We start from the raw sequence: 22,095 nt of genomic DNA, 5'->3' as shown, positions 1-22,095 counted from the left end.
TGGGGTCAAGCATTGAATTCCGACCTTGTATGAGGTCCCTAAAGCTTCCAGAGCGAACAACATGCAAGCAACAATTCTTAGACGGGATTCATGACTTCCACAGTCGATCGGTGTTCACCAGGTCTTTACACTATGTACTTCATCAAGGTACCTCCAACTTCGACCATCTAGGTCTTTACATCAATTTTTATACCTGGGTCCTCTACCCAAGTCTTGCCAGAAGAAGAGAAGACGAAAAGGAGAGATCTAACAAAATGTTGGGGACTGACGGTCCACTGATCATGACGACCAGTTTCACAGTCCAAGACTCGTGGCACCGGATTCTCATGTGCTAATCATTAATCATAAAAGTAATTCTACCACCGGGACATGAAACCATGGTCATTACATCATCCCCTCTCGAGACGAACCTCAGCTATGGTCCCGTGACCAGGGTTTCAGAAGTGATGTTTCTACGACTGACAGAAGTAAGATGGCGCTGCAAGCACCATGCTCATGTATCAATCAAGGGTTCCTGATTTCAAACGAATCAATGACATTAAAATCCTTCAGCAACCGTTCAAGACACAAGTGAATGGTCTAAAAACACAACATGAGTGTTTTACAGCAAGCTCGTCCGAGATGATTTTACACTGTCTTGTACAACCCGACGAGCTGGGAGCAATTGGTGAAAAATCTAGGGATGGTTCATATATCGTTCTCTTCGTATGAATCTCCTCTACAACATATCCAAAATTCAAAGCAATTTAAGAAACAAGCAAGGAGATGAGGCCAAAACATTGGACAACATACAATCTAAAAAAGTTCTGAAAGTCTCCTGGAAGTTTATCGTCTCGCCTTTTTCAGGCCCTAAACATGTTCAAAACTCGAATATCTTCTATGTTAAAGCTGGGAAATTTTTTGGGCACGAAGATATGTATGCAGACCGCGAAAATCCGACATCGGACAAAGATTCTACAACGTTTTTACTGAAAGACCAACTTTTGAATTTTATGATGACGAATTATGGCGAAGTTCTTCGTTCATCCACATCTGAATCAGGATATACATCATCAACGCAAATCCTGACTTCATCGTCAGCCGATAGTCTCATTTGCTGAAGTCGGCGGTGCTTCTGCTGATAAGGGACGACTCACAGATGATCGAGAGACATACAAAGTACCAGCTTTCCAGCGTCTCTGAAAGGTTGATTCATCCCAGGATGAACATCTGCAAAAGTCTTCATGTTTGACTTGATATTTCTGGAGCATTCGCCGGAATATCCAGAAGGGTGGTTGTAACCAGAAGTCACCACTATCTGAGGAGAAATACATTGAGTCATGGATATACCAACAACAAGCACGCGCTGGAACGGTAACAATCCAACTCTTGCCTATTTACAATTTCACTAGCTGTAGTGATTATAACGTCAAAATTTTGAAAACTTGCTCGTTCCTTCAAACCTGCAAAGACGAGCAAAATTCACTATTCAAAATCATGACTTGATTTTCATCAAACCGTGAACAACCCATGTGAATTTTAACATCCACTGGTTTTTCAAAAATTGGACAGACGTCCATTTTACAATTGTGAAAACTCACATACAGACATTATTTCACCATATATAATTGTCTACTTTCAATAGTTGTTCAAAATCAAAACATGATTTTACAAAATATATAAATATTTAACGTGAAACTCACGTAAATTTGAAAAGATGTCTATATATTTTTCTCCCTCGCACGAGCATCTATCTTTGAAGCGAGAGCATATTTTCAAAGATTTCTGAAAGCTCGAAGATAAAAATTTTCATGAAAGTTCATAAACAAAATTTTATTACTAACAGACGCACGTCTGTTCAAAAAAAAAATTCTCTTGTACGAGCATCAACCTTCGAAACTAGAGTTTATTCCACTTTGCGAGATCTCACATATTTAAAAAATAAAGTTTTGTTTTTCGTTAAAGCTCATAGACAAAAATTTTATCATTAGACTCAGGTCTATTTTGTTGTTTCTTAAACTAACGAACGAACGAGCGTCCGCGCTAAAACGGATTCCTTTCTTGGGCCCAGATCCTTGAATCCTAGACCAACCAAGGTTCCACCATCGAATCATCCGGTTCTACACCAATTTATGCTCATCGAACGATGCTCTATCATGCCACTGGGATCTTCATTCAAGTCGTGGTTTGCTCGTACTATCAAAATCCGATAACGTTTTAACTTATGACTAAGTTCAATTACTTATATTGTTATAACCGGAAAATCACCATTCAATGCTGACTGAGAAACGCGACTGTTCCTCACTAAGTAGGGGACTTAATATAGATGGTGGATTTTCGACAAAGGATAAAATCGTAAACCCATAATTATACGAACTCCTGATCCAGCAATCAGATGTGAGTATTGAGACACGGGTCTCTCATCGAATCCTCTGACTGAGAATACTGTCTCTCAGAGTACATGCAGATATGTAGTCTCTCGGCTGGACAACGGCATATCTCATGAATACTGAACACTTCAGTAATTATTTCTATATAGAATCACGAGATTGACGGCTCCTAGACAGCTTGCTCTACTAGTATAGAGCGATAACGTCTTCAGGATACAAACAACAAGTTTCCCTGACTATATAAAGGATATGAAGCTCCAGCAAGCTCATGTCAGAATAATTAATGCTCCTACACAGCTTGCTCTGCTAGTATAGAGCCATAGGTTAATTATTCCTAAATTCTTGGATTCATCCACTGAATTTCAGAAAATATTCAAATATTTTCGCAATATTTCGTTACTTCAATCTATGGTTCTTCCCAGCAGAATTCCATGGGTTAGTAATAAATATTCAACGCACGGGCGTCTGAGATACCTCCGAGTAAGCCTCGGCTCAAAAGGTGCAAGTGTACTCAACGATGATGCACTAAAAATCACCGCATGAACGAGTATTTAAAAATACGACGAAACGATGAACCTATGCAAAATAGGAAGGAAAATAATAAATAATTAAAATATTGACCAAGGCGTCAGGGGATTGGGATCACCGACAGGCCGGCCGTGTCGTGGCAAATCCCATGCCAGTTTTATATTTTATCATATTTTTTGTTATTTTTCTTGATCTTATGAAAATCCTTTCATTTGAACAAACATCCTTCGTTTGAGGAAACTCCTCAGTTTCATGGTGCTTCCATCGCACGAAGGAAATAATATAAAATTGGGAAAATTATTGTGGGGCCGTGATTGTTGGCCAACCGGCCATGCCTTGATCCCGGCCGGCCCCACACCTCATGGTTCCTCATTATTTTATTATTACTTCCCTAATCTCATGAAAACTCCTTCATCTCATGGTATTTTCATAAATACATGAAAAATAATATAAAATTAGGGAAACCCGTGGGACTGGGCCCCAGCCGGCCGACCATGCCCTAGCCGGTCCCACACACCCCTTTATTTTATTATTATTATTTTAAGGTTTCCTTCATCCCATGAAACACCTTGATTTCATGGTATTTCTCTCAAATTAGGAAAATTCCTTCAAATCATGGAAAAATACACGTAAAATACATAAAAATTAGGCCCAAGCTGGCCGGCCATGCCCTAGCCGGTCCCACACATCTTTATTTTTATTATTTTAATATTATTTGCTTCCTTGATCCCATGGAACTTCTTCACTTCAAGGAAACTCCTTAATTTCAACAAATTCTTTTATTTCATGATATTTTCATAAAATCATGAAAAATAATATAAAATTAGGAAAACGCACCATGGGACCGTGGTCACTGGCCGTCCGGCCATTCCTTGGCTTCAGCGGTACCATGCTTCATCATTCCTTCATTTTATAATTATTTTCATTCATCTCATGAAGTTTCCTCAGTTTCAGCAAAACCCTGATTTTATTGTATTTTCTCAAATGGTTGCTCAAACGCACGCCAGAAAATATCAAAATTCTCAGGACTGAGATGTGGACGTGTTGACGACGTGAGCATGTTATGTTGACCGACCAAGGTTGTCTCTTTGGTTCGCAATGATCCGGTCCCACGTATTTTCATGGTTTGACCTAATTTACGCAATTGCACGTATTAGGTCCAAGACTCTTCCAAATAATTTTTGAATTTCATGAAGTGATCGTCATTCGATCCCATGACCATCCAGGGTTGGTTTCATGACCCCTTGGTCGGTCTCTGACCTCTCCATAATTAATTAGGTTTTATCATCTAAGGCTCAGACGAGCATTATATGAAAAATGATTGAACCATCATTTGATCATCTTTTCACCAACTCTTCAAGGGGTCTTGGTATTTGCTCACGTGAGCATATGGACGCTACATGGTCGACCCACGGTCTCATGTATCCGATCCTCCTTCATTCCATGGTTAAATTTTCAATAAACTACCACTCGGTCATCAATTGATCAAATTAGGGTTTCTGAGTCCAAGGATCATAATTCCATATTCGAACGCTAATAATTTTACGACGATCTCATGATCACCATTTTATTATACTCGGTTCAACTACCAGTATTCTAATTAATATTTTATTTCGGTCACGCTGCCAATAATTCATCATACGAGCAACACTTGCTCATATGAGCAATATTTGCTCAAACCAAGGAATATTGGTTCAACTATCAATATTCAACAATTCATCGAATGAGAAATACTTTCTCACCTCAACGTGAGAATTACACCTACGTCTCAACGGACACGTTCAATTCATGAGTTTCAGAACATTTTGCAGAATCATGTTCAACTGAGCAAATACATGGACTCATCGTCCCATGAAGTCAGCAACTGACTAAATACACATCTGCCCTGCAGACTCCACGTTCACGAGACATCAATCGTGTCACTTGGGGGGATATCAACTAGGGTTTTGGTCTGGCGGTCTACGGCACGTGTGTTCATACGCACGATGGAATGTGAGCAAGTCGTGCAATCAGTTGAAGGAGTTAACAAAGTAGTGGATGGAAAATCGACCAAGTCTCCGCACGATGAGCAACTGGTTTCAAACACGATTTCCACTTCCCCACTCTTTGATTCCCTCAATTGTCACACTTCATGGGATCATGGTGTCTACAATTCCAGCAATATAAATAAATCTCTGAATTATGATTGAAGATAGAACAAGAATCTCACGTCTCAAAGACAACACGAGATCAACACCTCATCAATTGAGCAATTACTCTCAACTGAGCAACTTCAATCATTCAGCACTTATCTTATTAAGAATACACAACACACCCACAATCTTTGATTACCATTGATTCCACACATTTCTCAGCTTCCCTCCTACAGATCAACCCATCCTCTCTTGTTACCGAATTTACTCTGGAACGGCCATTGTCTTGGTTTAGGTCGGAGTACTACAGATTGATCTCTCGAATTCAAAACACTCCCTTCTTGCACTGCATCTGTGTGAGGTTGTACATTTCGCTCGGTTCAAGGAGTCTCCTACGTTCGGTCGTCTCCTCAATTTCGTAAAAACCAGCAAATCGTTTTTGCCCCATCTACAAGTTTACAAACTCTAGCAGAAATTCTCGGGATGAGAACTTCGCCGGTTCGCTGACTGGGTTCGTGGACTGAGTTCGCGGACTTAGCTTCACGCACTATTTTGTCAACTCCAGCAGAAATTCTCGGGTTTGAGAATTTCGGCAGTTCGCGGACTTGGCTCGCGCCATTCTTCCGGTTCTCTTGATCAACAAAGTTCGCAAACTTTGGTTCAAGGAATAGGACTTATACATAAATGTGTTTCCACAACAATGCTTATGTCAACATTGGTTAAACTCTCATTCCAATCATTGAAACATTCTTTGTCAAAGCAATTTTCAAAGTGATTGAAACATATCATGACTTTCGTCACTAGGTAAAGATAAACTTGGTCGAAGCGAAAAGATTACCAACACATATTTCGTGATATAGATAGGCGAGGTATACTCGGCTCGAAATACCAACTGTGTATAATCAAAGTCTATATATAGCATACGACTTTTTGTCTCAAGAAGTAGGAGATAGAATAGATAGACTTTTGAGTGATAGATAAGTTCAAGTCTTCACATACCTTTTTGTCGAGAAGTTCCATCGGTTCCTTGAGTAGTTCTTCTTCTTGTATGATGTATCGCCGTGAAGTCCTTGAGCTCAACTACACTTTCTATCCTAGTCCGAGACTTAGCTATAGTAGACTAGAAATCAAGACTTATACTTTTGATCACTAACATTGACAAACATGTTTGAGATAGCAACGCATGCGAGTTCGACCGAGCAATGCTCTAACAATCTCCCCCTTTGTCAATTTTAGTGACAAAACTATCAATACATATGAAATACAAAAAATATAATGAAACTTTAGTAGATCTTATTCCACATGTCTAATCTTCAACGTTCCTCGAAATCTTCGTCATTTCCAAGTACTCCAATGATCCCAAAGGTTGTAAGTTTAGCATCATCGTTGTTGAAGATTCATAGCTATAACAATGAGAAAAAATAATTCTCGATCATTGTTATACAGTGTCATAGTATTATTACACAGTGTCAAAGTTCAATTGTATCACAACTTCAACAATAATACTATGGTGATATGTATCACTCCCCCTTAGTCAATACTCCATCTCACATGGAAACCACTCCCCCTTACACAATGATCTGAAAACCGTATGTATTTGTAGTGTGAACTACATATTAATTCTCCCCCTTTTTGTCAATAAAATTCGCAAAGGTACAAGAACGAGATCATAATGAAATTTCGTAAGAGACATTTCATGACTAAAAGAAAAAATACATACCAACTAATTTAGATGCAATCATAAATCCGAAGCTAAACGCATTCATCAAGGAGTTTAAAGATACAAGATAAACCCTCTAAAATTCCACAACCGCACACCCCTCAAGATATGACCATTAAGCACAAGTTCAAAAGAACACTTCCCCATTTGATGTCATTCCCGAGAGAACAACAACGAGCGACCTTAATTTCAAAAGAAAAGAAGGATTTCTATTGGACACCAAAACCATAAGAATGATTTTTATATCCAAAACCTCAATCAAATTAATCACAAGTAAACCCATGATTAATTTAATCGGAATACGCAACCAAATTAAACACAAAAAGTGATCAATTTAATTGATTATGCTCAACATAAGTAAAATTCCGGAGCTAGGACTAAGTTTAACCATAAGGAATGATTAGCTTAACCACTCATATACTCAACACAAGAAAAACTTATGGAGTAATAACTAAATAACCAAACAAGATGATTAATTTAGTTCATAATGCTCGATATATAATACCTTACGGAGCAACAACAAAGCCAATAAAAAATAATCAACTTGGTTGTTTAGTGCTCAATATAAGACACATGACGGAGCCTCACAGTATTACATAAAATATGGATCAGTAAAGATCAATACTGTGGAACACGCAATGATTCATTCTATCTTCCATCACTATTCGCATAACGACATTCAATAGACATAATCCTTGCAAACAAAAGATTTTAACCTATCTTCTGTCAAAGATTGACAATATAGGCTTAACTTTTGTAATTGTTAAAAGTCCATTCATTCTTTAACCAATACATGAATATCGATAATAAACGACTTTACTTTTGACAAGGTATGGGACAAATATGGTTCACGGACGTAAACACCAATATCTCATAACAAGTTGCAATATAACAAATCATAAAGATTAAATACTGCAAAAACATCATCCTCCAAATATTTTTAGATTTTTTTTTTAAAACAAAATAACCTAAAAAAGAACAAGAAGATGAAAAATAATAACTATGTGTAGTCACAATCATTGTTATTCAAGCACTAGTTATTCTTCCAAATAAACCAGAAAGAAAACATACTAGGCAACAGTGTCTTTGAGAAATTCTTTATCATTCTCGAACTCCTTGTCGTCAACAACCATTGGTAGATAAGGTTCGTGAAGATAGGAGTTAATATCAACAAACCGTCTTGGCTGGTGATGTCGAACCAGGGATTTCTGAATTTCCAAAGATCTTAAAACGCAAGCCTTAATATCAAGAATCTCCTTTCTTACTTCCTTCAACTCGTCAAGAACATCGTAAAACTTCTGAGAGTTAGAAGGGACAGCCCTTAGCTTTCTTGTATTCCTCCTTTTTCTTTTCAAGGACGGAGTTACTGGAGATATCTCTTTTTCCTTGACTGATGGCTTAACAATCATGTTGACATCCTTGCCATCCAAAGACATGATGCTTAAGGGAACAGTTATAAACAACTGATTTTTGTGAGTGGAATTCACAATCTCAACAAGCAGTCTTAAGATATAAAGGATATCAGAGAGGAAAAAGGAATGTAGGATTCGCAACCTTTAAACAGGTTCGTGGACGTCCAACTCTAAACCCTATAAAGAGTAGAATTTTCGATAATAACCCTTCCTTTTATTTGATAGACAGAAAAGAACAATCCAAAAAAAAACTTTTCCTAAAGACTGTGCGTTCACAACCTTGTCTCTTTTGATCAGGCACATGAGACAAGATCTCCCAAACAACACAATTAATTTGTGCTGTGGTGAACAACAATTTTTCCACCATTTTTCTCTTGATAGGAATCCTCTGACCTCTCTCTATCAAAACGATTTGACCATGCTTTCTTCTCTAATGGTCTTGTTTTGTCTTTGGAAGCTAACTTCTTAGACGAAGATAAAATCCTACATACCTCAGCGGTCTTCTGAGCAAGGTTAAGCTTCCTTGCTAATCGATTTTCTCTTCGTTGAAGTTTGTTGGCGTGCCTCACTTGATGTTTGTACTTGTAACATCTTGATAGTTCATGACCCTTCTGAGAACAAAACGAGCACGTCAATCTTGAATAATATTCAGGCATCTGTGGTGTGACTGCAGCTAGACACAAGGTAGATCCTGAAACATTACAAACAGAGTTTCCAAAAGATGGGTCAATTGATTCTTCCAGCTTGATTGGGTTCTCTTCTTCACCGAAACCATCAAGGTTGATATATGTATTACTACAATTATCAAAATCAATATTTTCACATAGAAGACCGACACTTGATTTCCTATCTTCATCAGAATCATAGATTTCAGACATCTCATCAAGTGTTACAACAAGACCTTTGTTCCCAGTGTATTTTCTACGGTTTGGGCACTCGTTTGCAAAATGACCAAAACCTTTACACTTAAATCATTGTGGCATATCCTCGTCATCAGCCTCGTCAGCATCCCTTTTTTTAGGAGGAACACGATTGTGAGGTTTATCTAATGACCTAGGTTTGTCTCTTGAAAACCGTTTACTTCTCTTAAATAGAAGATCCCTAAACTGTCTTGTGATCAGGGAGACTGATTTGTCAAGATCTTCATCTGAAAAATCACTCTCAGAATGATCGTCCTCAGAGACATAAACACTTTTACTCTTATCAAGTAATTTAGTGTTCTTTTGTGCTTTAAAGGCACAATCCTTTCCGATTTTGGATGTATGCTCATGGTCAAATATCTTTAGCTTTCCAACCAATGTATTTCTGGAAAGATTATCAAGGTTATTTCCCTTAAAGATGGCATGCTTCTTAGACTCGTATCGAGATGGCAGCAATCTGAGAATTTTCATCACAATGTCCTTTTCAGGAATAGTCTTACCCAGTACAAAAGATGCATTAAAAATTTCAGACACTTTGTGATTAAAATCATCAAATGTATCTTCATCTGCCATACGAAGGTTCTCCCAATCGGAATTAAGGTTTTGAAGCCTAGTTTCCTTTTCAATGGAGTTACCTTCAAATACGGTTTCTAAGATATCCCAAGCATCTTTAGACCTAGTGCAGTTAGACACGCGGTGATGAAGATTTGGGGTAATGGCATGTATGATGGCATTCAAACCGTCGGAGTTTTGCTTTGCAGCAAGTATCTCGGCAGGACTGTATTCACCAATATCCTTGGGAACGTTTACATCTCCAACTGCCACAACGGGAACATCATAGCCATTAACAACATATAACCATGATTGAAAATCACGTGCTTGAAGAAAAGCTCGCATAGCAATTTTCCACCATAAGTAATTAGAGCCATCGAAGGCTGGTGGTACGTTAATATATATAGCACCTCTGTCCATAGAGTCAGATCGCTACAAACACAGACTTGTAAGGTCTTAAACATGTTTGCCTGCTCTGATACCAATTGAAAAAGCGGGGGTCTAACAACAACACCCAATATTTCGCTTAGCAATCTGTATGGACTAACTCCGGAATACTTTCTAGAGAATCAACTAGACAGTCAGACTCAATTTAGGTAAAAGTATCTCAAGGAGTTAATATCTCATTCTTGATTTGATTTACTCAAGCTAATAGAAATCAGCGAGTCCTAATCAAATACAAGGAATAACTCGGATGGTACCAAAGACCAATATCCGAGGATCAATCAATGACAATCAACAACCAAAGGTTGGATTACTCTAATTGATGATCTAACGCACAACCTGTACTATTTCAATTATAAAGATAAAACAATATAATGCGGGAATTGAAATAACACAAACACCAGAAATTTTGTTAACGAGGAAACCGCAAATGCAGAAAAACCCCGGGACCTAGTCCAGATTGAACACACACTGTATTAAGCCGCTACAGACACTAGCCTACTCTAAGCTAACTTAGGACTGAACTGTAGTTGAACTCCAATCAGTCTCTCACTGATCCAAGGTACAGTTGTACTCCCTACGCCTCTGATCCCAGCAGGATACTGCACACTTGATTCCCTTAGCTGATCTCACCCACAACTAAGAGTTGCTACGACCCAAAGTCGAAGACTTGATGACAAATAAATCTGTCTCACACAGACAAGTCTATCGAAGGATTAATCTGTCTCCCACATATTATCCCTAAAAGGTTTTGTTCCGTCTTTTGATAGTAATCAAGGTGAACAGGAACCAATTGATAATCCGGTCTTATATTCCCGAAGAACAGCCTAGAGTTATCAATCACCTCACAACAATCTTAATCGTATGGTAGCGAAACAAGATGTTGTGGAATCACAAACGATGAGACGAAGATGTTTGTGATTACTTTTTATATCTTTCCTATCAGAGATATCAATCTCAAGCCAATAAATATGATTTTACTCGTATGATAGAAGATGCAAGATCATATCACACAACTACGATAAAGTAGTATCGATCTGGCTTCACAATCCCAATGAAGTCTTTAAGTCGTTAACCTGGTTTTAGAAGAAGAAAACCAAAGGTTAAAGGAGAACCGACTCTAGCACGCAAACTAGTATCACACGTAAGGTGTGGGGATTAGTTTTGCATTGATGCTAGATGTCTCCTTATCTAGTCTTTCAAATCAGGGTTTGCCATTAAGTTACCTTGTAACAAAGATTCAATATCCACCTTTAGATGAAAACCTTATTTAGATTCAAGCTAATATTTCTCAACCGTTAGATCGAAAACTTAACTTGTTACACACAATTGAAATGCACGCTTCAAGGTTTGTTAACCGTACCCAAACGTATGCACTTGTTGGTTCAATAATAGTTAACCAAAAGGTTAGCTATATGAGCATTTCATATCAACCATGTTCTTCTTCACCATAACTAGTTCACATGACTCAAATGAACTAGTTAGAGAGTTGTTCAATTGTAAGGAATTCTTATGTAACTACACAAGACACAATTGAAGCAAAGATGATTTGATGCACTCAAATAAGTTAATGAACTTTTATAGCCACGGTTTGAAAACTGCATTCCTTAGTCTTTTTAAGTTTAAGTTCAGAAATCATCTTCAGATATATAACCTTCTTAAGTTCGCAGACTTGGTTCGCGGACTTAAGTTACCGGGCAGAGTTTACAAACTCCAGCAGAAATTCTCGGGATGAGAACTTCGCCGGTTCGCGGACTGGGTTCGCGAAATTAGCTTCACGCACTAGTTTGTCAACTCCAGCAGAAATTCTCGGGTTTGAGAACTTCAGAAGTTCGCGGACTGAATTCGCGGACTTGGCTCACGCCATATCTTCCGGTTCTCTTGATCAACAAAGTTCGCAAACTTTTGTTCAAGGAATAGGACTTATACATAAATGTGTTTCCACAACAATGCTTATGACCACATTGGTTATGTAATCTAAACTCTCATTCCAATCATTAAAATATTCTTCGTCAAAGCAATTTTCAAAGTGATTGAAACATATCATGACTTTCGTCACTAGGTAAAGATAAACTTGGTCGAAGCGAAAAGCTTACCAACACATATTTCGAGATATAGATAGGCGAGGTATACTCGGCTCGAAATACCAACTGTGTATAATCAAAGTCTATATATAGCATACAACTTTTTGTCTCAAGAAGTAGGAGATAGAATAGATAGACTTTTGAGTGATAGATAAGTTCAAGTCTTCACATACCTTTTTGTCGAGAAATTCCATCGGTTCCTTGAGTAGTTCTTCTTATTGTATGATGAATCGCCATGAATCCCTTGAGCTCAACTACACTTTCTATCCTAGTCCAAGACTTAGCTATAGTAGACTAGAAATCAAGACTTACGGTTTTGATCACTAACATTGACAAACATGCTTAAGATAGCAACGCATGCGAGTTCGACCGAGCAATGCTCTAACAATCTCCCCCTTTGTCAATTTTAGTGACAAAACTATCAATACATATGAAATACAAAAAAGATAATGAAACTTTAGTAGCTCTTATTCCACATGTCTAATCTTCAACGTTCCTCGAAATCTTCGTCATTTCCCAAGTACTCCAATGATCCCAAAGGTTGTAAGTTTAGCATCACCGTTGTTGAAGATCTGTAGCTATAACAATGAGAAAACATAACTCTCGATCATTGTTATACCGTGTCATAGTATTATTGCACAGTGTCAAAGTTCAATTGTATCACAACTTCAACAATAATACTATGGTGATATGTATCACTCCCCCTTAGTCAATACTCCATCTCACATGGAAACCTGGTAGGTCTGTAAAGATACCTACAATTAGAAATGCAAGTGCACAGTGTCGAGAAGTAACACAGGACAAGTACAGGTCGATCCTCAGGGACAAGGAGGGAGAAAAGGCTGAATCTTATGGTCTTTACTACAACTGACTTAGAACAAGGGTAACACAAGGGGGGTTTTGTTTTGCGTCGATACGACAAAGGTGATTGTATAGAGATTAGAACAGTAAAACAAAAAGGCAATGACAGAGATGTTAACACTGAGAATAAAGGCACTAGGATTGTCAAATCTACCACTAATTCCTACTATGTATTCTACTAATTATACTAATCTTGTCCTTGTAACAGATAAGGAAGAAGTGTCAAGTCTATCACTTACCTAAGGTGTTTCACCAATGCATAGTTCAATCGCAACTAAGGTATCAATCCAGAGCACTAACTGTCTAATTAAGCACAACTAGTCAAGGGATTAACAACAGTCTCTAAGGCATGATCTGCAGCACAATCAACACAGTTTTATCCTAACTGCAATGGATACATGGCATACACTATGAGAGAAAAGCATTGAAGCACTAAGATTGACTTTATCCTAGAACAATACAAACATTCAAGAGTAACATAAATAGTATGAATAACATAGCAGAGAATCAGGGTTTCATCTAAATCCTAGCAAATGGAATTAGAACATGGTGAACAAGATGAAAACACAATTATATTAATATTACTAATTGATCCAGCTATTCTTAGATGATCTTTACAGAGAAAATAGTCCCCAATTTACGCGATATTCCTTCGTGCTTCACAGCCTTCTCGCGGGGGCTTTGCGTTGTATCTCTTTGATAGTCGCTAGCTACTATTCCTCTGCTCTTTTGGCTTCTCAATTCATCCAAGCTTTATTTAGTATCTAAAAACACAAAATTAATTAGTAAACATATTTATTCTTGAAAACAATGAATATACACAATTTGGGATAATATATGATTTTAAAGCACAAAAGATGAGATAATTGCCAATAAAAAGGTGTAGAAATATGTAATATTTGGCACTCATCAAATACCCCCAAACCTGAATTTTACTTGTCCTCAAGTGAAACAGAAATTAAGAAATTCTAATTATACCACTGTCTCTGGTCTTTTTATTTATTTATTTATTTTTCGAATGCATTTAGCGTATGCACTAAGCCTTTAAACCCCTAGGTGTCCCTAGTTGGACGAGTTGTAGTATCGTGAGAACCTACCAGAGATGTACCCACAAAACCTTCTCCAACCTCAGAGCGTAATAGAGTCCCAAGCATCCAAGGATCTATGAGGACATAGAGTTTCTGCATGCTAGTAACACGAAGTTAGAAATACCAAAAGAACGCATTCTCATCCTTAAGAGTTGAGCGAGAAGGAACCACACCATATGAAAGAATTCGGGTTCGAGAGTGATCACAAACCTCGACTTCTGCCTTACCAATAATATTTTATGACAATTGCACTCAAAAAGACCGCTTTTCTAGTCTCTCATGTGTGCAGACATGAATGAAGAGTGAAATCCTGCACACGTTGAATGGTAGGAAGGATAACCTTCCGAGATAATTTCTAGAGACTCCACAAAATTGTGGGAATAAGAATCTTTTTCTGATGATCTCTAAGAAATGAAATCAATCATTAGCAGGGATGGGAGTACTCACTTACCTTCACATCCGATCGGCAATCAACACCACTCTCACAGCATCCATAGAAACGTCTTTGGTCTTCAACTGTTGATGATGAACTTCTAAACTTCGTAGAATCTTGACAATTTATGATTTTTCTCTTCAAATTCCTTGTTGCTTGAACTTTCCTCTTATTTTCATGGTGCTTTTTAAACAAAATTAAAAACAAAATATAGTAGTTCTCACTTAATTCTTCACATTTTTTTTTATTTTTTTTGAACACAAAATAAATAATGAAACTACTAATGCCATGTAGGAGGGACTTCATCACTTAATTATTCACAAACTGTATTGTCTTGAATTTATGAACTTCACTGTTTCTCACCTTTTTTTGTTTTTCTTCGCTTTTGTAAGATAAATCTTCACTTGCGTATAGAATTCTGCTTTTTGTATTGTATCTTCACTTTTGAATAAGACTTTTGAATTGTTGCATATAAACCTTGGACTTTCTTCAACTTTCTTCATAGAATCTGTCGTCGTGTTGCTTGTTGATGATGATGTGTTTCTATGGATCTGTTGATGTTGTCGAGTGAGAGAGAATGGTGCTAACTGCAAATCAAACTACAAGAAGGAGTTTTCATCTTTAGACGTCATCCTCATGATTGACAAAATTAGCACTCAAGAGATCAAAAAATAGTGCTGAAAGTGGTGCGAAGTTGGGTAGCTCACCATTCCTACCCGGAATTTGCGTACGGTGACACACACTCTAAAAGGACTTTTTAGATAGTCACAAAAATGGAATGTTGGTGCCTCGCTTGATGTAAAAATAGGTAGTCTCCACTAAGGGTGATTACAACTCTACTACCAAATATCTTTGCAGCACCTAATTCGTCCACCGGCATGGTTAAATCCAACTTTAACGCTCAGACAAACAAGAAACCCGATTGTGTTCTCCAGTATTTCCAAGTTCAGTTATTTCCGTCAGACTCTCTATGTAAACATAGCTAGAAGCATGCTAGTGACTCTAAGATCTCTAAAACTTGGAGGTTTTATGCAAATATTTACAAAGATTTTTGAATTTTTGATTATTTTATTTTTTTTAAAACAGTTTAAGATGCAAAATACTAAAAACTTTGTATGCAAAATACTCCCCCAAACCCAAATCTAACATTGTCCTCAAAATATAAGCAGAATTATAACAACATACCAGGAGAACAGTGCAGAGTAGATCTAAAGGAAAGAGATTACCAAATGCAAAAAAGATGGTGCTAAACCATAAATGGATGAATGCTTTTGAAAGCAAACAATATTATCAATAGGACAAAAAGATTGGTTAGCACACATGAAAACTATACAGAAAGAAAAGAAAAGGGAAAGAAAATGGATGTTCGATCCATAAGTATGTACACAGGTGGACCGGTTTAGTCCACATAAATAGGGTCTTCCAAGTCCATGGTCTCATCTGGTGGAAGTGGTTCCAGAAAGTGTTTCAATCTCTGACCATTGACCTTGAAGATGATCTTGGTTGCTGGATTTTCAAGTTCTACAGCTCCATGAGGGAAAACAGTACGTACCACGAATGGTCCGTGCCATCGATAACGTAACTTACCTGGAAAGATATGCAGACGAGTGTTGTACAATGAAACCTTTTGACCAGGTGTGAAAGACTTGCGCAGAATGCGCTTGTCATGAAACACTTTCATCTTATGTTTATACATCTTGGCACTACCATAAGCATCATTTCTTATTTCTTCTAACTCACTGAGTTGAAGTTTCCTTTGGGTACCAGCCTTATCAAGATCAAAGTTCAACTTCTTGACAGCCCAATATGCACGATGTTCTAACTCAACAGGTAGATGACAAGCTTTACCACTAGTCTGTAAGGGGACATGCCAATGGGAGTTTTGTATGCAGTTCTATAGGCCCACAAAGCATCATTTAAGCGCAAAGACCAATCTTTCCTAGTTGGATTAACAGTCTTTTCAATAATATGCTTGATTTCCCTATTAGAAACTTCTACTTGGCCATTGGTCTGAGGATGGTATGGGTTGCTACATTATGAGTGATTCCATATTTGCGCATAAGTGATTCAAAAGGTCTATTACAAAAATGACTACCACCATCACTGATTATTGCTCTAGGTGTTCCAAAACGAGAGAAGATGTTTTCTTTTAGAAAAGAAAGAACTACTTTATGGTCATTTATTTTGGAGGCAATGGCTTCTACCCACTTAGAAACATAATCAACAGCAACAAGAATGTACAAATTACCTTCAGAATTAGGAAAGGGACCCATGAAATCAATACCCCATACATCAAACAATTCAATAATCAAAATAGGTTGTAAGAGCATCATGTTTCTTCTTGAGATACTTCCTAATTTCTGGCATCGTTCACAAGCAACACAAAAGGCATGACTATCTTTGAACAATGATGGCCAATAAAAACCACTTTGAAAGATCTTTGCAGCAGTTTTCTTGGCACTAAAATGGCCTCCACATGCATGGTCATGACAGAAAGAGATGACATCTCTTTGTTCAGAATTGGGGACACATCTCCTAATGAGTTGGTCAGGGCAGTATTTAAACAAGTATGGGTCATCCCAAAGGAAACATTTCACTTCAGCCAAGAATTTAGAGCGGTCTTCTTTAGACCAATGCAAAGGCATTCTACCTGTAGCGAGGTAATTAACAATATCAGCAAACCAATGCATTTCAGACACAAGCATCAATTTTTCATCAGGGAATGACTCTCTAATAAGCAAAGATTCATCAATAGAGTCAACATTCAACCTAGACAAGTGATCAGCAACGACATTTTCAGACCCTTTCTTATCTCGAATTTCGAGATTGAACTCTTGTATCAAGAGTATCCATCGAATTAGACGAGCCTTAACATCTTTCTTAGACAGAAGATATTTCAATGCAGCATGGTCAGAATATATGATGACTTTAGATCCTATCAAATAAGATCTAAAGTTATCCAATGCAAACACAACAGCTAGTAATTCTTTCTCAGTGGTGGAATAATTCAGTTGAGCATAATTAAGTGTCTTACTAGCATAGTAGATCACATAAGGAAGTTTGTCTACTCGCTGACCTAAAACAGCTCCTACAGCATAATAAGACGCATCACACATAATTTCAAATGGTAAGGTCCAATCGGGTGGCCTGAGTACAGGGGCAGATGTGAGAAGAGCTTTCAATTGCTCCCATGCTTCCTTACAAGCATCATCAAAGACAAATGCAACATCTTTTGCAAGAAGACTACACAAAGGTCTTGAAATTTTACTAAAATCTTTGATGAATCGCCGATAAAAACCAGCATGGCCCAAGAATGACCTTATCTCCCTCACAGAGCGAGGTTGAGGCAAATGTTGAATGAGATCAACTTTGGCTTTATCTACTTATATGCCTTTTCAGAAATGATGTGCCCTAGAAAGATGCCTGAGTTAACCATGAAATGACATTTTTCCCAATTTAAAACCAAATTCTTTTTCTTACATCGAATCAGCACAAGAGTAAGATGATGCAAACATTCATCAAAATAAGATCCAAAGACAGAAAAATCATACATGAAAATTTCAAGAAATTTATCTACCATGTCAGAAAAGATGCTCATCATGCAACGTTGAAAAGTAACGGGTGCATTACACAACCCAAAAGGCATACGACGATAAGAAAATGTACCATAAGGACAGGTAAATGTGGTATTTGGTTGTTCCTTGGGTGCTATATGAATCTGGTTATAACCCGAATAGCCATCTAAGAAACAATAGTGACTATGTCTTGACAACCTTTTTAGCATTTGGTCAATGAAGGGAAGAGGAAAATGGTCTTTCTTTGTTACTGTGTTCAGATTCCTATAGTCAATACAAACTCGCCATCCCGTGGTTACACGAGTGGGGACTAGCTCATTCATTTCATTCTGAACTGCAGTAATACCAGACTTTTTGGGCGCAACTTGAATGGGATTGACCCATTGGATATCTAGAATTGGGTATATGATACCTGCATCAAGCAATTTCAGAATTTCACCTTTAACAACATCCCTCATGTTGGGGTTAAGTCTCCTTTGCATTTCCATAGATGGTTTAGTATTTTCTTCAAGATTTATATGATGCATGCAAATGGTGGGACTTATACCTTTAAGGTCTGAGATGGTCCAACCTAAGGCCTCCTTATGTTCTTTAAGTACTTCTAAAAGTTTGTTTTCTTGTTCTGTGTCTAAACATGATGCAATAATAACAGGGAAAGTCTTAGAAGAACCTAAGAAAGCATATTTCAAAGTATCAGGCAATGGTTTCAAATCAAGCTTAGGTGGTTCATCAGGAATTGGGGAAGATTCGGAATCAGATAGTGGAAGTGGTTCCATTGCATTCTGCCATTTAGCAATATCCATGGGTGGTACAGATTCAAGCAAAGAGTGAACCTCACTAATGTACTCAGAATCAAAAATATCTAAGTCAAAATTATCTAAACATGCTTGCAAAGGATCCACAGATACGATGTCGGCAATGAGTCTTGGATCAGACTCTCAATCATATTAACCTCATGCAATTCATCATCATCAAAATCCATATGTTGTTGGATAACCCGGAAAACATTTAATTCCACAGTCATGTTTCCAAAAGATAAGTTCACCACTCCATTACGACAGTTTATGATAGCATTGGCGTTGCCAGAAAAGGACGTCCTAAAATGACAGGAATTTGGCAGTCTGGGTTTTGCACAGGTTGAGTATCTAGCACAATGAAGTCCACAGGAAAATAAAATTTATCAACCTTGATTAACACATCTTCAACAATAACACGAGGGATTTTGACATATTTGTCCGCTAACTGTAGCGTAACAGGAGTGGGTTTCAGCTCCCCAAGACCTAATTGCTTATACACAGAATATGGAAAAAGGTTCACACTTGCTCCTAAGTCAAGCAAAGCCCTATCGATCGTATGGTCACCTATAGTGCATATGATAGTTGGACTACCTGGGTCTTTAAACTTAGGTGGAGTTTTGCTTTGAATAATCGAACTTACCTGCTCAGTGAGAAAAGCACGCTTGTGCACATGATGTTTTCTTTTTTGTGTGCAAAGGTCTTTCAAAAATTTAGCATAGGTGAGTATCTGCCTAATTGCTTCGAGAAATGGAATGTTTATGTTTACACGTTTAAACATTTCCAACATCTCATTGTAGTGAGTACCCCATTTTTGTTGTGTCAACCTCTGAGGAAATGGAGCAACAGGTACCTGAGATGGTGCAACATCAGTGGAATTCTTAGAGTCATTATCATGCTCAGATTCCTTCTCCACCACGGTTGTTTTCTGTGGAGTTGTATGCACCGGTGAGTCTGATCTAGACTCGACTGATTGTGGTACACCTACATTGTTATCAACAACCTTACCACTACGAAGAGTAGTGACAGCATTTACCTGATTATGAGAGGACTCATTGCAATTTGAGGTGCTTGCCTGAAATGCAATTTTCTGAAGTTGTTGAGGTTGACTAGGTAGTTTACCTTTTTCTCTCTCGTTTAGTACATCACACATTTGACCGATTTTGAGTTCTAAACTCGCAAGCCTCTGGCCATTTAACTTCTGATATTGCAAAAGGTTTTGATTCATTTGGTTTATACCGTCATCAAAGCTAGGTCTTTTCTCTACAGGGTACTGTGTGTGTGTTTGTACTTGGGGGTTTCTAGGATATGAATATCCTTGGTTATTACTTGGTGTACCCCCTTGTACGGGCCCTTTAGACCACGAGAAATTAGAAATATTCCTCCACCCTGGGTTGTAGGTCTGAGAATAAGGGTTGTTCTCTTGCTTATGATACAAAGCATTAGCCTGCTCAAATCTAGACTCATGAAATGCTTGTAGGTCTGGACAACTATCCACTAGATGCTCTGAACTGTGGCATGCGGCACGAGTGGCCATTTCAATTTGGTCACAGAGAGTAGGGGCAGTAGTTTTCACATTCTTCAGCAGCTCTAGCGCTTCTACTCTCCTAGCCAAGGATGCAACATTAGCTTTTTCTTCAAAATCGGACTCGATTCTATGGACATTAGCTACAGGGCCAGTCTTTTTAGGTTCACGGATGGACTCCCATTGCTGAGTCTTCTCAGCGACTTCGATTAAGAAAGTTCAAGCCTCATCAGCACTTTTTTCAATAAATAAACCATTGCACATTGACTCAACTATGGTTCGGGTGGTAACACCTAGACCTTTATACAAAATTTGCACAAGTCTCCATTTTTCAAAACCATGGTGAGGACATTGGAGCAGTAATTCATTAAATCTCTCCAGATATTTGGCTAAGGTCTCACCTTCTAATTGCACAAAACCATTCAGACTTTGACGAATTGTCGCAGTCTTATGGTTAGGGAAAATTTTTTTGAAAAATTCTTTTGTAAGGTCTTCCCATGAATCCCATGTTCTAATGGACTGTGGTTGTAAGGCATGCAGCCAGGACTTGGCTTTTTCTTTCAAAGAGAAAGGAAACAGTCTCAGTTTGAGGGACTCTTCCGGCATTTGGTTAAAACGCAGATTCCCACAAATATCTTCAAAATCTCTAACATGATGGTAGGGGTTTTCAGCATCAACCCCTCTAAACACAGGGAGCATGTGAATGGTACTTGCCTTAAGTTCAAACTGACCAGCATCAGCTGGTAGAATGATGCACGAGGGCTGGCTTTCCCTGGTTGGGTACATGTAGTCCTTGAGACTACGGGGTTGGTTTGCTTCTTCACCCATGGTTTCAGATTGGTCAGGGATGTCTACCTCAGAACTAGGTATGTCAACAATCTCTTCTTGGCTAATTCTGACTAGTCTATTTGTTTGGTCTCTAAAGGTTACAATCATAACCTAGCATACATACTAGTTAAATTGCAGAGATGAGAGTTAACAACAAGTGCCACAACCAGGCCACAGCTGATGCTTAGTAGGCATACAGATTCATATATTTCACTATCATACAGGTTTAGCACAGCTAACAACAAATTCAGTTACTTGTTATACTGCTCAGACAAGTAGCAATGTAAAACTCTAAAATCACAGGCTCGTGTTTTTATGGATCAAAAGCTAGTTCTTAGATTATTACGCACAGATTTGCAGGGAAAGTGAAATAATAACTGCAGCAAGCAAGTTACTTTTCACAAAATCATGCTCAAGAATACCAGAAATTGCAGGTCTGAAATAGTGCTTAGTAAGGCAGCTAGTGTATCAAGCTATCATGTTTTCATGCATACAGATATAGAGTGTAATGGGGTTCAAGAATGACACCAACCGGGTTTAGCCACAATAACTGTTGTACTCTGCTCCTCTTTCTGCTTTCTTGGTTTGCACAGATGTGTCACAGGTACCTGCTTGCTCAAAGGAGAGGTTCAGTTCCCAGAGTTTTAAAGATAAAACAAAGGAATACAGATGAAATGCGAGAATGCTGGCATGGATATATTACAGGGATGATAGACTTGAAATGCTGATATTTTACAGGTGCGAGGTGTTATGAGATGCAACTAACAAACATCTACAGATTGCAGTAAACTGAGAAAATCAAAAGAGAACTTTACAGGTTCACAATCTTA

General features: G+C 38.0%; 2 protein-coding genes across 2 annotated transcripts; both read right to left on the bottom strand.

Moving 5' to 3' along the window:
• Positions 1–15,942: 15,942 nt before the first annotated feature.
• Positions 15,943–19,142, bottom strand: LOC113295871. The gene is made up of 5 exons (XM_026544200.1): positions 19,071–19,142; positions 18,789–18,963; positions 18,210–18,530; positions 17,411–17,631; positions 15,943–16,437 (listed from the first exon to the last, which is right to left on the bottom strand). The coding sequence occupies exons 1-5, from the start codon at positions 19,140–19,142 to the stop codon at positions 15,943–15,945; spliced, it is 1,284 nt and encodes a 427-aa protein (XP_026399985.1).
• Positions 19,143–19,180: 38 nt separating this feature from the next.
• Positions 19,181–21,265, bottom strand: LOC113295870. Its single transcript, XM_026544199.1, has 2 exons — positions 20,866–21,265; positions 19,181–20,640 (listed from the first exon to the last, which is right to left on the bottom strand). The coding sequence occupies exons 1-2, from the start codon at positions 21,263–21,265 to the stop codon at positions 19,181–19,183; spliced, it is 1,860 nt and encodes a 619-aa protein (XP_026399984.1).
• Between the last annotated feature and the right edge of the window lie 830 nt (positions 21,266–22,095).

This window comes from Papaver somniferum, chromosome 7 (genome assembly GCF_003573695.1).
Source record: "Papaver somniferum cultivar HN1 chromosome 7, ASM357369v1, whole genome shotgun sequence".
NCBI classification, from domain to species: domain Eukaryota; kingdom Viridiplantae; phylum Streptophyta; class Magnoliopsida; order Ranunculales; family Papaveraceae; genus Papaver; species Papaver somniferum.
The sequence above is the reverse complement of the archived record's forward strand: the minus strand, read 5'-3'. Positions and strand labels throughout refer to the sequence as shown.